Genomic DNA, 16,375 nt, shown 5'->3' with positions numbered 1-16,375 from the left:
GAATTGCTGCTTGATTGTCTTCATAAACAACTATAGGTTCTTGTACATTAATTCCCATATCCAGGAGGAGTTGTTTATAACACACCAAATCTGTATAATAATGACAGACATGACAATTCAGCCTCCCTAGTCGATAGACTTAAATGTTTTTGTCTAATAGACCGCCACCCAATTAGTGCTTTTCCCAGGAATACAACAAACCCTGATGTTGATTTCTGTGTAGACACATCTGTAGCAAAACTTGCAGCAGCATATGCAGTTAAACTCGGATCATTCTTAGGTTCTAAATACAATGCATAATGCATTGTTTGCTTAAGATATATTAATATCCTCTTAACAGCTTGCCAATGCCTTTCAGTAGGTTCAGCATTAAACCTGGCTAATTGATTTACACTATATGCTATGTTGGGCCTTGACCAATTACTCAGATACGATAAGCTACCAATTAGGGATTGATAAATACCTTTATCAAACACAAGGCTTTTTACATAATCATGGCTAAATTCCTGACCCATTGGTGTTTTAGCTGGTTTACACAGTTCCATCCTAAACATTCTGAGTAGCTGGTTAATAATCTTCTCAGTTTGTGAGATTTTGTATCCTCCCCTAGTTTTAACTATTTGTAAACTAAGATATTGCCTAATCTCACTGAGATGTTTTATACTGAACTGCGTCCTTAACAGTGTTATAATCCTCATAGCTTCTTGCTCAGTTTTAGTGATCAATGCTATGTCATCAGTGAACAATAGCAACAATGAAATCACACCATTACTTTCTTTCTTAAATAAACATGGATCAGCCGTGCCAGCTTTAAAACCCATCTTAGTTAACTCTTTAACTATACATTGATTCCGTTCATATCCTGATTGCTTCAAGCCATACAGACTCTTTTTCAACCTCCAGCAATTAGTTTTAGGGTATAAATCTTTAACAATCATATTCTAAAGTAAACTAAAAAAAACTTTAGCATCATCTTTCATTTGTACTTTAACTCCTCATTTGTTAAGCTAACTCTAAACAAATTATGCTATTCCTTGCTTCTTCAATCATAGGCTATCTGGAGTTTCTTAGTCCCATATTTATTTTGAATATAATCAATCCATCTTCTCCACTCCAGTTTATATTTCTTGTCTGAGTGATCCTTAAGATATGCTGATACTTTAGCCATCTCTGCTAAGTTTGTTACTTTTAATGTCCATTCTTGAATAGTAGGCAAATCTTCCTTCTTCCAGTATTGCGCCACCAACTGTCTTGCTGCCGTTGTTAGGTTCAAAATCAAATTAGTCTCTATAACAGTACAGTCAGTAGTTATACCTAATAAGAATAACTGAGTGGTAAACTTAAATTTCTATTAAAACTTTATATAACCTTTTTATATGCATTTGACTTTGATCCCTAATTTGTTTTAGTAGATTGTCCTCGTCTTGCGTAATACCAATTTTCTGATCTTTTTTCCATCTGGCCTGTAACTGTCCATACTGAAACCATGTTTGGATTACCTTTTCCTCTTTTAGTACATTCAAGGGTTTTAGCTGTAATACACCTCTTTCTATAGTAAGAAGCTGTCTGTATGTAGTTACATCCTGTTTTTGTGCTATACTTACATTCTCTATTGCATGTCTGGGAATTGCCCACATAGGTATCTTATCATTTAATTTATGTTGATATATTTTCCAGACACACAATAAAGCATTCCTTAATATATGACTTTTGAAAGTCTTATCCACCTTCTTGTCGTATATCAAATAAGCATGCCAGCCGTATATCAAATCATGCCCCTCGATATTCAGTAATCTATCCTCTGTTGAATTAATCCAATCACTATTTATTGATAAAACTACTGCTTCATAGTATAGTTTTAAATTTGGCATTTTCAAGCCTCCTCTCTCACGTACGTCTTGCATTATTTTAAGTTTTATTCTCGGTTTCTTCCCTGCCCAAACAAATTTGTTGATACCCTTTTGCCATTTGAGCAAGTTTGCATCTTTTTAAAGTATTGGTATCATTTGAAAAAGAAATAAAAACGTAGGCAAGACATTCATTTTCACTGCTGCTATCCTTCCCAACAAAGACAATTGTAGTTTTTCCCAATTTTTCATCTCTACCTGTATTCTATACCATAATGGTTCATAATTATATAGTTTCCCATTTGACATTGTAATATAAACTCCTAAATATTTAACCTTTTTAACTATCTCACATCCTGTTATTCTTTCTAGTTCTTCCCTTTGATTAGTGTTCATATTTTTAACTAACATCTTTGTTTTCTCTATTTAAACCCAGATACTTGGCCATATTGATTAATCATATTCATTAAGACCTTAGTAGATTTCCCTGGTTGAGTTAAAGTTATAACCAAGTCATCTGCAAATGCCCGTAATCTATATTCGTGATGCCTAATCTTAATTCCCTGTAAATCATCTGACCCCCGTATTTTATTCAGCAATAACTCCAAGGTTATAATAAACAATAATGGCGATAGGGGGCAACCTTGTCTTGTACCTTTCTCGATTTTAAAAGATTCTGTTAAACTTCCATTGACTATAATTTGTGCTGTTTGTTCCTGATATATTGCATTGAATGACTGTAGAAAGTACTCTCCAATTTGCATCTTTTGCATTGTTTTAATTAAAAATTGCCAATTCACTCGATCAAATGCTTTCTCCGCATCTATAAATATAAGCGCTGCGGGGACTTGATTATTCTTTCCCAAATACTCCAATATATTAACAATTTGTCTTACATTACTTCTCATTTGTCTCCCTTGTATAAAACCAGTTTGATCATTATGAATCAATTGCTGAGTAACCAACATCAACCTATTCACTGGTATTTTGGCAAAAAATTTATAATCTGTGTTGAGTAATGATATAGGCCTATAATTTTTTGGCTGACTAAGATCTTGAACTTCTTTGGGTATCAAGAATATAAAAGCTGTTCTCCAAGATGGAGGTACCCTCCCTTCCATTTGGATTCTGTTAAATAATTCCTTAAGAGGTTCTACCATTTCTAATTGTAAATTTTTATAGTAAACCACTTTCAAACCATCTGTGCCCGGTGCTTTCCCAGCCTTTAACTGTTTAATTACCTGGAGGATTTCCCCCAAAGTTATTGGTTGATTCAATCTCTCCCTTTGCTCATCCTTAACTATAGGTATTTTTTCTTTGTCCAAGTATCTATCTATATCTAAACCTTTATTTTATCACCCGTGTACAATCCTGTATAAAATTCTAAGAAGGCCTTTTGGATTATATCCTGTTGATAAACTTCTTTACCTTTATAATATATATTTTGTATGCTATGAGATTTTTGTTTCTTCCTGGTCATATATGCTAACCATCTACCTGGTTTATTTGCATTGCAAAAAGTATTATGTTTAGCATATAACAAATTAGTAGCCATCTGATCTGACATCAGCATATTAAATTGCGCTCATAATAGGGTAATTGCCTCTTTTATCTTCTTGTCTCCTGGGTTTAATATTAACTCCTGCTCTTTCTTCTTAATCTCTTCCTCTAGTTCCTTTCTTTTTCCCCCCTGTCTACATCTATGTAACTTATTTAAATTTATTAGGACTCCTCTCATATACGCTTTGCTTGCATCCCAAACCATTTCCATAGATGTACCCTTGCTCATATTAAAAACAAAATATTCTCTCAACAATTTTTTACATTCATTGACATTTTTCTCATATCTAAATAAATTTTCATTTAACCTCCAACACCTTCTAGATTCCTTCCCATATTCCAATTGCATCCAAACCGGGTTATGTTCTGTTAAGGCTCTGGAACATATCTTCATCTTCTTTACCTTAGAAAGCAAATCATTTATAGTTAGTATAAAGTCAGTATAAATCCTAAAGAAAGATTGATGTCTATCAGAAAAAAATGTAAAGTCCTGTTCTTTATCATTCCTTTCTCGCCAGACATCTCTTAGCTCCAAATCATCCATCATATCGAAAAAAGACTTAGGTAATTTCGCTCGTGTTTGGATATTTTCTTATCCTTCTTGGTGCCCAAAACTCCATTCCAATCACCCATTAGTATGCAGGATCTATAGTCCCATTGTATTAACTTGGTATGGAGCATCTTGTAAAATTTCTCTTGTTGATTAGGGGCATATACTCCCATTAAAAGTATCTTTTTCCCTTCTAATAATAATTCTATTGCAATATATCTTCCTTGGGAGTCTGCTTCAATTAGTTCAGCTTTCATACCCTTTCTTAGGTATATAACTATACCATTTTTCTTCTCTGAGGCGGAGGTTACAAAATGTTGTCCAAGTCTTGCATTTATCAAATACCGTATTTATCGGCGTATAACACGCACCGGCGTATAACACGCACCCCCCATTTTAACACAAAAATTTGAGTAAAAATTTTTTTCATTAAAAATAAATGACTTGGAAGCTCGGAACTTAATGTTGGATTAAAATTTATAACATTAGAACATGAATTATAACATTAACTCCTCTTAAAAGGCAAATATGAAATGAAAAAACACCTCTTTGAGCAAAAAAACTTAATCAGAATCACTGCTTTTTGGAAAACCAAAAACCTCTTCCTCATCTTCACTCTCTCCCTCTTTTTTCCCTTCCTTCCCCCTTCCTCTTGCCTATCAACTTCATCCTCTTTGTCTTTCTGCTCTTTCCCTCTCTTCCCCTTTTCTTCCTACCTCCTTCCTTCTCCCTCCCTTCTTCTTTTTCTTCCTTTCTTCTTCCATCTTCCTCCTTCTCCTTCCATTCTTTCTCCTTCCATCCATCTTTTCTCCTTCCATCTTCTCCCCCCCTCCCTTCTTCTTTTCCTCCCCCCTCCCTCCTTCCTTCCTCTCCTTCCCTTTCTCACACACAGGAAGGGGAGGGGGCTATCTAGTCGCTTTCACAGCATAATTTCTTTATCTAACTTTTAAAAAACAGTGTGCAAATCAAACGAGATTTTCGTAACCTGCGAAGCACCAAGTTATATTATGTTGTTACAAATTCGCAGCTACTCCATTCTTTCTGATAGGGAACTACATTTCCCAAGATGCCTCAGGTCCTCAAAGCGCTGAACGCAGCTTTGCAATTGACTCCAGCGAGGCCTGGCAGCCGCCGGCTGGGGTGGTTGTCAGGGCGATGCGGAGCGGACGCGCCGTTTGTTACTGCTTCCAGCAATCAAGACGGACAAGGGAAGCGACTGAAACGGACGCTGGCCGCAGGAGAGCGAGGCTGCTGCCAGCCGTTTCACCTTGCGCAGCGAATTTGACTGGGTCCCGGGGCTTCTGCCGAGTGGCAGAAGCCCGGGACCCAGTCAAATTCGCTGCGCAAAGTGAAACGGCCGGCAGCAGCCTCGCTCTCCTGCTGCGGCTTCTGTTTCAGTAGGGAAGAAAACTTCCTTTCGCTTCCCGAATTTGACTGGGTCCCGGGGCTTCTGCCGGGCGGCAGAAGCCCGGGAAGCGAAAGGAAGTTTTCTTCCCTATTGAAACAGAAGCCGCAGCAGGAGAGCAGGGCTGCTGCCGGCCGTTTCACCTTGCGCAGCGAATTTGACTGGGTCCCGGGCTTCTGCCACCCGGAGTATCGGCGTATAACACGCAGGCAGGGTTTAAGCTTGCAATTTTAGTTTTAAAACTGCGTGTTATACGCCGATAAATACGGTATTTCTGGTCATTTGTTCTAATATGTGTTTCTTGCCGGCAAATTACATCATTGTTGAATTATTTCAAATAATGGTTTATTTTTTTTCCTTTTCTGTGGCGAATTTAAGCCATTGACTTTCCAAATTAAGAATTTAATTATCATCTTTAGCTTCCTGAAACTTTTTAAGGGCCATCTGAAAATCCTGTAGTTTGGTTTTTGGCCTGGCTCCTCCCACCGCTTCTGAGCTAGTATCTATGGCTTCTTGAACCATTGTCTGAGCTTGTTGCTGAGCTTGTTGCTTCTTTAGTTCTTGTTCCTTACGTCTGGTAACCGCTCGGGTTTGTCTTTGCTCCTTGGAACCTTTTAACTCTGCCAGAGAGTTCCGAACTTGGGCCACCTTCAATGATCCTTGAGTATCTTGCTGTCTGGTCTGTCCTTCTTGCTCCCTTTCTCTGGATCCTGGAGGTGGGGGATGTCCAGCCTTTAGTATATTGCTGTAGAAATCTCTGGCTTTCCAAACTGAGTTGAGACGATGTCTTTGTAGTTGACCACTAATCCGGCTGGAGCTTTCCATCTGTATTCTAACTGACAGTTTTTGAGTTCATCCACTAGGAATGCATAATCTTTTCTAGATCTCAGCATTTTAGGTGGGATTTCCTTCAAAACTATCACCTCCTGGCCCGCAATCTGCAACTTCGTTTTATAAGACTCTTGTAGTATCAGGTTCCTCATGTCCCTTGTGGCAAAATACACTACAATGTCTCTTGGGAGTTGTTTCTGTCTGGCAATCCATGAATTAATGTGATATATCTTTTATATTTGCCAGTCAAAGTCCCCTCTTGACCGATCCACCAATTGATCAAAGGCATCTGAAAGAATCTCCTTCAGGTTTTCTTGATTATTCTCTTTAAGGCCCCTTATTCTCAGAGCTAATTCCATCTGCCCATACTGCAGCATTGTGATTTCATTTTCTGCATCGTAAACCTTGCCTTGGACCGCGTCCATTTTAGTTACCAAATTAATATTAGACTCATTAACGTCTTCCACTTTTTCCTCCAATAAGGATACATAGCCAGATAAGCATTTAAAGGCTTCTATAATATCTTCTCTGATCTCTCGGTTATGAATCTGAACTAGCCCCCTAATCTCTTCCAAGACCTCCTTAAAGGCAGCAGAAACCTCTTCCTGTATTTTAAGTTCTAATGTGGCTGCATGGCCTTTTAATGCATCATTTAAAATTCTTTGCAGCACCTCTTGAGTTAAGGGTTCTCCAGCAGCAGGAGGAGGGGGGGCTAATAATGACTGTAATTTACTTGTCGGGGCGGGGGAACTCCCAGCACTTTTGGAAGCCATTGTTATTTTAGCTTGCTTTGAAGCCATTTCTTCAGTTAAGCTTATCTTCCATCAAATTATTAAGTCCAGACAAACCGCTTATTCCAACTATTACTCTTGTAGCTTGCTAATAAATCACTGCTGTTTTAAGTGATTTTAAGCTCTGTAGTAGTTTGTAACATTACAGTACAACCCCGCCTTCAAGACTCCGGCACCATTTTAGCTTCTGTCTCTTTAGTTTTAGTAGAAGGAATGGAGTTAAAGTTTATTTATACATACAGTTGTAAATTCTCCGGTATTTCTCTGCCTGTTTTGAACTGAACTCAGATGTAAATCAAACGTTGAGCAGGGATGAACATGTGTCTTGGTTTCTGCAGAAAAGCAGAATGAGTCCCGGGCGCGGAGTTTGCCGAGTTGCAGGAGGGCTCACACCTTCCGCACCCCAGAATTATCTCTTGGGGGGGGGGGTGTTAATGGAAATCTTCCCAAGCTCAGTAGCTCTCCCCCTTCTTCTTCGCACGAAGAAGGGGTAATCAATCTGTCAGACAGCCGATAAATGCTGTCCAGACAGCGTAACGCAATCTCGGGACTGGAGCTACTAGAGATAGCAGCTTCTTCAGGCTACACGCGCACCGGAAGGAGGAGTAGACCACATTTCGTAGACCAGGAAACATAGTTTGTTCCATCCAACCGGGTTATCATCGAATTGGCTTGTTGATGGGTCGCTTGCCATCTTCTCCAGGATAGTGCAATCACTAAATAAACAGCTGTCTGTATGCGGTATTGCGTATCAACACCAACTGTCCTTTAGCTACATCTGGTACACTCTGGGAACATAACCAGTGTTAAGTAAACTCCCCGTTGGGAGAGTGAGTACATTCAGAGAAGCGTTGTGAGAGTGTTGTTGGAGAACACACAAACCAGCATACAGAGACACTGCAGTTTAAATAGGCTTTTACTTTCATGGAAATAGAGGTATCAGAATCCATCAAACAGTCCAAGTCATACACGGATAAGACAGTCAGTCATTAATGTCTTTCAGTTAAGGGATAATCCAAATAACATAGTCCATAATCATACAAACAGTCCAGTACTCAAAGATTGCTAGCAGTTGCAAAACTTGCAATAGCTCACGGCACTTTCTAACAGCCAGCTTCCAAAAACACTCAGATCAGATCAGCCCAGCATCTAACAAACAGAGAGTTAACCGTCATTCTGGCTCCCTCTTATGGTTGATTGTGGAAAACAGCAACCAATCACATTTTACAGTATGATTTAAAGAAAGAGGCATAACATTGTTACATGATTTATATTTTGCCAACCCAACGATTAGAATTATATTCCTAACAACCCCCATCTGAAGGATACTTCCTTCCAATACAATTAATCTCCCATCTTTATCCCAGTTAATGTCCCTTCTATACCAGGGATGTTCAACCTTCTCCCAGAGGACTCAGGGCGGCATACAACATTAAAAAAAACACATGTTACAAAAGTTAAAGAGGAAATTAAATAAAGTATCCAAAAACAAACCTGATTAATATTAACAATAAAATTTTAAAAATTAGATTAAAATTAACAATTAAATTAATCATTTATTTTATTCTGTTCAGGCCAGGCTTGCTGGAAAAGCCAACTTTTTAAAGACTTGTAGATTTCAACTCCCAGAATTCCCAAGCTGATGGTATTCTGGGAGTTGAAGTTCTGAAGTCTTAAAGTTGCCAAGGTTGGACACCTCTGTCCTCTATGATATACTTTGTGCAAGAGTTTAAAAGTAGGGCAAGCGTGCCACCCAAGCTGCCCGTGATATGTTGATCTTTACTCCGGTAACAATAAGTGGATCAATAATGCCAACAGATCACATAGCTTGCCATTGCCTTGCATTTGTACAGCCTGAAATTGATGCTAATCAGTTTATTCATCTTTACTTCATATACTGGAGTAAAAAAAAGCCTTCCTTGAGGTCCTTCCGTGAACAAAACAAATGGTAATCAGATGCATAAAGTAACAAGCATCTGGCACCACTTCAAAGGTTTGTTCCCTTTTTTTGTTTCCATCCCATTAATTTTTATTTGAAATGATGGTATGCAGATCTAGATTGGGGGCTGTTGCTGACTTGCTAAGTTATTTTCAACTCTCGGGTTTTGGAAGTGTTCAAAATAAGGCTGTCTCCCAGAGGACAAAGAAGAAAGAAGGGAAAAACTTTATAACTGGAGTAGCCTCTTTCCTTTCACAGAGATTTGATCTGTCTTTTTTTTTTTTTTTTTTGCAAACTCTGCAGGTTCTCTGTCAACAAGCGGATATTTATAGTTGGATTTGGGTTGTATGGCTCGATCCATGGCCCCACAGATTACCAAGTAAATATACAGGTAAATAACTTTCTGGATTTGATTTGCATGAGTGGATTGTGAAGCAACACAAGTGAATGTACAGGGATGTCATTTCCTCCATTGATGGCAAACCTTTCAGGCTCCACACAGGTAAAAAAAATGGAAAATGTCTTACTTGGCTGCTGGCATGTCACATCTCCAAACAAAAGTGGAACAATTCTTCACATTTTAATATCTAAAACAGTCCAATAATGTGTGTTGCATTAACAAGCTGCATTAACTCAGGGATAGAATCAAGATCATGTGAAGCGTTAATACCTTTTTATAATGCTTTAGTAAGATCACATTTGGAATACTGCATCCAGTTTTGGTTAGCATGATGTAAAAAGATGTTGAGACTTTAGAAAGAGGGCAGAGAAGAGCAACAAAGATGATTAGGGAACTGGTGGCTAAAACATGAAGAACGGTTGCAGGAATTGAGTAGGTCTAATCTAGCGAAGAGAAGGACTAGGGATGACTATAGACCCATTGCACTGACGTCTATAGTGATGAAGTGGTTTGAGAGACACCTCAGGTCCTGTCTTCCACCAAATTTTGATCCCCACCAGTTTGCTTATAGAAGCAACAGGTCGATAAGGGACGCCATCACCACTACTTATAATAGCAGTCTATTGCAGGGGTTGCCACAAAGAAGAGGCAGTCAAGCTATTCTCCAAGGCACCTGAGGGTAGAACAAGAAGCAATGGGTGGAAACTAATCAAAGAGAGAAGCAATTTAGAATTGAGGAGAAATTTCAATTAATCAGTAGAACAGCTTGCCTCCAGAGGTTGTGAATGCTCCAACACTGGAAGTCTTTAAGAAAATATTGGACAATCATTTATGTGAAATAGTATATGGTTTCCTGCCTAGGCAGGGGGTTGGACTAGAAGACCTCCAAGGTCCCTTCCAACTCTGTTATTCTGTATGTGATCCCCAGAACAAGCACACTCATTCTCATACAGCCTTCCCAGCCTCTAAAAATTATGCAAGAATAGAGCGTGCTTTTAAAAACAGTTGTCAAGTGGTGGTGTTGTACTTTGGTGTGCCCTCCAAAATGTTGTGGTGTGTCAACTTTGACCCATGTTTCATAGGTTCGCCATCTCCTTGTTATCAGAAAGGAACATTGCTGTTTTTCTTATAAGCAAAGTTATGACTTTTTCCATTAACGTATATTAGAATTATTTTTAAAAGCCTGTATGTTCCCAAAAAATAAAATTTCATTTTTTCATTTTCTGTCTTTTTTACTTCCACCTTTTCAGATAATTCACACAGACAGCAACACCGTCCTGGGCCAGAACGACACTGGATTTAGCTGTGACGGATCCTCCAATACTTTCCGGGTGATGTTTAAGGAGCCTGTGGAGATCCTGCCTACTGTCAGCTACACAGCTTGTGCCACGCTGAAGGTGCTCGGAGTCTTGGAAGAGAGAATAGTCTTGAAAGAGCTTTTTCTGAATTTGCTTTGCTTGGTGGGGAGAAAGCAAGGAACAGCTCAGGGGGCTGATTTTAAGATTTGCTAGTCATTGTGTCCTGTTTTTAGTCCTTAACGTCCTTGGGTGGCCCTTCAAGATGGTGATAGGGTGGAAGCAAAGAACCTGGGTGATTGGTTATTCTTGTAAGGTACAGGTAGTCCTCGACTTACAGCTGTTCATTTAGTGACCTAAGTTACAGCAGCACTGAAAAAGTTACTTATGACCATTTTTCAAATGGCCACATTCATATGGTCACGTGATCCAAATTTGGATGCTTGGTAACTGACTCACATTTATTACGGCTATAGTGTCCCAGGGTCATTTGATCAGCTTTGCGACCTTCTGACACATCAGTGGGGAAGCCAGATTCACTTTACAACGTAACACATTGTGTTACTAACTTAACAACTGCAATGATTCCCTTAACAACCATGGCAAGAAAGATCTTAAACTGCAGCAAAGTGCATTGAACAACTCCCTTGCTTAGCAATGGAAATTTTGGGCTCAATTGTCCTAAGTCAAGGACTACTGTACCCTCTTGGGTGGGTATCTTGGACTCCAAGAAGAAAGGCAAAAATGCAACAATATGTGTGTGTACACCAGTATAACTTTGGAATGCCTCAAGCAATTTCAACCAAACTTGGTACACAGATGACTTACTCTCTGGAAAAAAAACACTGTGGGATAACACACCCCTAACACCTCTTGGGATGTGTGTTCTGTTAAGATACAGCTGTTGTGCCTTAAAATGGCTTCTACTGTACTGACGTAAAATGGTTTCTGTACAACGCAGTGGAGTTGACATGGTAACGGCTTCACAGTACTCCACAAGGGGGCTCTCTCTGGTAAGGGGGAAAATTCAACATTAGAAATTACGTTTGGTCTGGACATTTTCCGCCTATAAATAGATACCCGGACAACCCCGGGTTATCAGTTACGTGATGGCGAACCTTTGGCATGCGTGCCACAGGTGGCACACGGAGCCATTTGTCAGGGCACACAAGACGTTCCCCTTTGGCCTCCTTTTGAGGCCATTTTTCACCCTCCAGAGGCTTTAGGAGCTTCCCTGAAACCTCCAGAGCGTGAAAAACCGCCCCTATGGGCAAACCGGAAGTTTGGGAACGTACTTCCGGTTTGCTCATAGGACTGGTTTTAGCGCTCCGGAGCCTTCAGGATGCTTCCCTGAAGGCTCCGGAGGGCAAAAAACCGACCCTACAAGAAAACTGCTTGTAGATTCATTTTTTGCCCTCCGGAGCCTTCAGGGAAGCATCCTGAAGGCCCCTGAACATTCCAGAGGGCTAAAATTGGCCTACGAGCAAACCGGAAGTCCCTTCCTGAACTTCCGGTTTGCCCATAGGGCCGGTTTTTTGCACTCCGTAGGCTTAAGGGAAGCTCCTGAAGCCTCCAAAGAGCCTTGGGGGGGCGTCGGGGGAGGCTGTTTTCACCCAGGCTCCTATAAAGCCTCTGGAGCCTGGAGAGGGTGAAAAAAGCATATCAAAAATGTGGGGGAGAGTGCTGGTCGTACACGCATGCACACTGGGATCATGCGTATAGTATGGGTATGGCACGCCCACGCACGATCCCCCCTGCATTCCCCCCACTTTTGGCACCTGTGCCACAAAAGATTCGCCATCACTGAGCTAGTTAAAAATAAATCACTGGCTGTGGGCACTTTGCCGGGGGTGGGGGGGGGGGAAGGGGTAGTGTTGCTCAGGCCTGCTGTGGTCCATAAGAATCAAGGGCTGGTCCCAGCTCAGCAGATCTGGCTCCTGACTAAAAGATGGCCACTCTTACCATTTTATTTTTCAATCCTTCACGCAGGGACCCGACTCTCATTATGGAACCAGAGGATTGCGGAAGGTGGTCCACGAGTCACCAACCACGGGGACAAAGACCTCTTTTACTTTCTGCTATGCCGCCGGCAACAACAACGGCACCTCGGTGGAAGATGGACAGATCCCAGAGATCATCTTCTACACATAGCAGGCACTGCTGGGGATTCGCCATCCGACGGGCTCGGCACTCCCTTCCCACCCCCTTCACCACCTGAGACCGCCAGCTTGTTCTGCCCCAGTGATAGGATGGCCTCCCGTCGGCAGACTCGGATTGGGCAAGCACTCCCAGATTGCACGCGCTGTACATCCAGATGCATGTCGGCCTTGCTGGACTGAGGCTGGCAATCTTTCCCGTTTGTGTTGGCAATCTGGCTGGGTGATTTCCTTGCACTGAATGTAGCTGCTTTTACATCTAGTTGTTCTCGTGGAGGAAAGCTTATTCTCATGAGAAGAGTCCCCCCGCCACCAAAGAGATTCCCCCTCCCCACATTTCAGGCAGGCAGGAGACTAGGCATGGCATGAGTGGTGAAGGCATCTTAGATGGTTGCTTTATCAGTGGAGTGGTAGGGCTTTATTCCCATTGCCCTTGTCCCCTCCCAGTTGTCTAGCAGGACAGATGACTTGTTCTCTTTGGGGTAATTGTGTTCACAGCCTGAAGGTGGGGTGGGTGGGTGAGCCTTTTGCATGACAAGCAGCATTTCGAGACAATCCTTGACCCTGAGAAAATAGCAGAGCTTAAATAGGCCGATTGACTGACTTTCCAGTTCAGTGTTTCTCAAACATGGCCCTTTTAAGAGGTTTGGATTTCCAATTCTGGGAGCCGTGTTTGAGAAATGCTGTTCCAGTGTGTTTCAAGGGACAGTAAAGTGGGAATTTACTTTACTGACCTGATCTGAGTCGATATGGTCAGATTGGGACCCCGATCATATCCAGAGGAAGCTCGGTGAGGATAATACTATAATAATATACTTGGCGGATGATATCAGGAAAGGCTGCGTTAAGGACGACTTTTCTTCCTACTTGTGTGAGGTTGCTGAAGAGTCAGCAGCGGATGGTGGGTCTCCCTTAAAACAGCCTTGGCTACGAGCAGTTTGCAACTACATTTACTTGATCATTGTAATTAAGAGAAACACCTAAATTTCTGGCCTTTTGTCCTCAGAAAGTTTCTTCTGCTGCTGCTAATATAGTGCAACTTAACAATGCATTTTTGATTGTTACCCTAGTGACAGGCTGGTGCTGTGGTTAGTTTGTGTTTGTGTGTGTGTGTGTGTGTGTGTGTGTGTGTGAGTATGTGTATTTCCCCTTAAACAGGGAGATAACTCCCTGTCTCTTAAGCCATTTTTTGCAGAAATCTAATTGAGAGAGAGAGAGAGAGAGAGATGGATGTCAGGAATTTTTTCAGGAGGTAAAATGCCTTTTTACGTTCACGAATTCTTAAGCTAGAATATGGTTCTTATGGGGTGGGCAGAAAAAGCATGTTATTTTTTTTTTTACTATTGTTCAGATGCATTTAGGATGGGTATAGGCAACCCCAGCTGTGCTTTGACTGAACATAATGTGGACCAAGGATATGTGGCAGTCCCTTGACTAAAAGGACTTTGATGACTCTTGGCCAGGTGTTGCTCACTAGTGGTTGGTTCCTTTTTCCATTAGTAAGTCACAGCTGTCAGTGTGCTATGGATGCTACTTTCCCACATTTGTTGCTTTGGGAAAATTGCAACATGAAGCAATCAATCCTAGAAAGTATTTGAGGGCGCTATTCAGATAAGCATTCCCCCCCCTCCCAATCTAAAAAATGCGATGGGGTGGGGTACCAGGTCAGCTTTTGATTCTGGTGGGAGGGTAAAACTAAATCCCACTGTGATGATCTAGAGATTCATTTATCTATTGTTACTGCAAAATTGTCCACATGCACAATTGTTTTGGGTCAAGGATTTGGTGTGATTCTCCACACCCTCATCGTACACACGCCCTTCTCCAGAGTAAGTAATAAATAAAGCAAGAAAGCAGTTCAATTCTCTGAGAATTAGTTCCTCCTACAAAGTATCTCTGCAGTTCCCCTACGATAATCAGATGTGATGTGGTACATTTTGTTTCTCAGTGGAAATTCACTGACTTGCTGGTGTCTTCTTGAGGTGCTGGACTGCAACTTCCATCATTCTCCAGCCAGCAATCTGGCCATTACTTTGGGAAGCCTGCTTTCAAATATGACCCCTTGACTTTATCCTGATGGCATTAAGACCTAGTTTGGTTTCACCAAAGTTGAGTCCATCTTCCTTTGATTCTAACAGAGTATTTGACCACAAAAAGTCTTCAATCGGGACAGAATCTTTAATCAGGAAACAAGGGTTGCCCTGGATTTTTTTTTCCCTTTTGGTTTGCCACGGTCAGTAGGTGTGTTTACCTTTGAAACTACTTGTCTGGAAATACATATTATTCCACAGAGGTCCTAGAGCCTTATGTCACACAAGTCTGTTTTTGAATCTCCCTTGTATATTGTTAATCACTGTATAATGTGTGTACATTTCTATTCCGGCCAGTATATAGAATGGAATCATTCTCCTGTTACTAGCTCTCCCATCAGCAGACAGTAGAGAAAATATGCACATCCATGATTTTTATCAAGAGGCTTATTCAATATCCAATATCCACACATTAGTTCATAGTTCATTTTATAGCTTGCTTTCCTACGGGGATTCTCAACATCCCCACATCTTCTCCTTCACCAGCTTTCATTTTTCAGAGAACTCTTTTCTCAGCGATGCGCTAATCTGTTTTTCTGTAGACGAAAAATAATCATTGAATAGGTTTCTAAAAACGCCTACTTAAAAATAGTTTAAAGGTAGTTTGTAACTCTGACGGCAGGCTACTTTAGGTTGGATGGCTGAAAGCATTTCAGTCATCCTTTGAAATCCCTTTTGGGTGTGTGTAGGTTCTCTGTTGTATAAAATACGGTTTTTATTAAAATGTCACCAACTGAAAGGGAAGTTCAGTTGAAGTTCTTGGAGTGTGACGCAAATTCTAGCATTTGCAAATGAATCTTGGTGTTGCCAAGAGCAAATATCCAATAGTGTCAACGACTGCTCATGCGATGCTATAACAATAACTGTACCAGAAACTGTATTATTCAGCGTTTCACCACCTCCTTCCTTTCTGTTTGTAAATAGCAAGTGAATAAAGGCAGCAAAGTTGTCTTTAAGCATTTGTGTGTGCGTGTGTGTGTGACATGAGAGAAGAGGTACCCACAGCCAAATCTAAGTTGCAGATTTAATATGGTTTGTGTGCTGGAGAGCCCTGCTTTGATGACTTGTGGACTTCAACTCCCAGGCCTTTGCTGGCTGAGGAATTCTGGGAGTTGAAGTCCACAGTCTTAAAAGTTGCCAAGGTTGGAGACCCCCAGCCTAGACCATCTGCAACAGAAAAGCTGTGGCAGTTGTTGACAGTTATCAGCATGATGGACCAAGAATCAGACAGTGAATGTAACAGCTGCTTCTCTTCTTGAAACTATTTTTGGATCAGTAGGTTGGAATTCAGACACCTGCTTATCGACTTCTGTGAAGTTCAACCATCGGTTTGTTTTGATGCCCACATTTTCTTGAGTTTGTAAGTTACTGTAGGTAGGAAATCACTTTTTAGGCAGTTACTGGGTTTCCCCCAAGTCTGAATTCAGGATGCTCATTTTTGACAAGGAATGTTGGTAAGGGAGAGATGCATCTTTTGGCACGTAAGAGGTCTTTGACAATACTCTTGCCGA

At 40.9% G+C, this 16,375-nt stretch overlaps 1 protein-coding gene across 1 annotated transcript in view; it reads left to right on the top strand.

Annotated features, from left to right (window-relative positions):
* Positions 1–15,820, top strand: part of BTBD2 (BTB domain containing 2) — a 28,131-nt gene extending 12,311 nt beyond the window's left edge. The window contains exons 7-9 of the mRNA XM_032209159.1: positions 9,227–9,314; positions 10,574–10,720; positions 12,608–15,820. Of these exons, the coding sequence (XP_032065050.1) occupies positions 9,227–9,314; positions 10,574–10,720; positions 12,608–12,769 (397 nt within the window). The 3' untranslated portion in view covers positions 12,770–15,820. The remainder of the gene's footprint in view (positions 1–9,226; positions 9,315–10,573; positions 10,721–12,607) is intronic.
* The last annotated feature ends 555 nt before the right edge of the window (positions 15,821–16,375 follow it).

This window comes from Thamnophis elegans, chromosome 1 (assembly GCF_009769535.1).
Source record: "Thamnophis elegans isolate rThaEle1 chromosome 1, rThaEle1.pri, whole genome shotgun sequence".
In the NCBI taxonomy this organism is placed as follows: domain Eukaryota; kingdom Metazoa; phylum Chordata; class Lepidosauria; order Squamata; family Colubridae; genus Thamnophis; species Thamnophis elegans.
The sequence above is the reverse complement of the archived record's forward strand: the minus strand, read 5'-3'. Positions and strand labels throughout refer to the sequence as shown.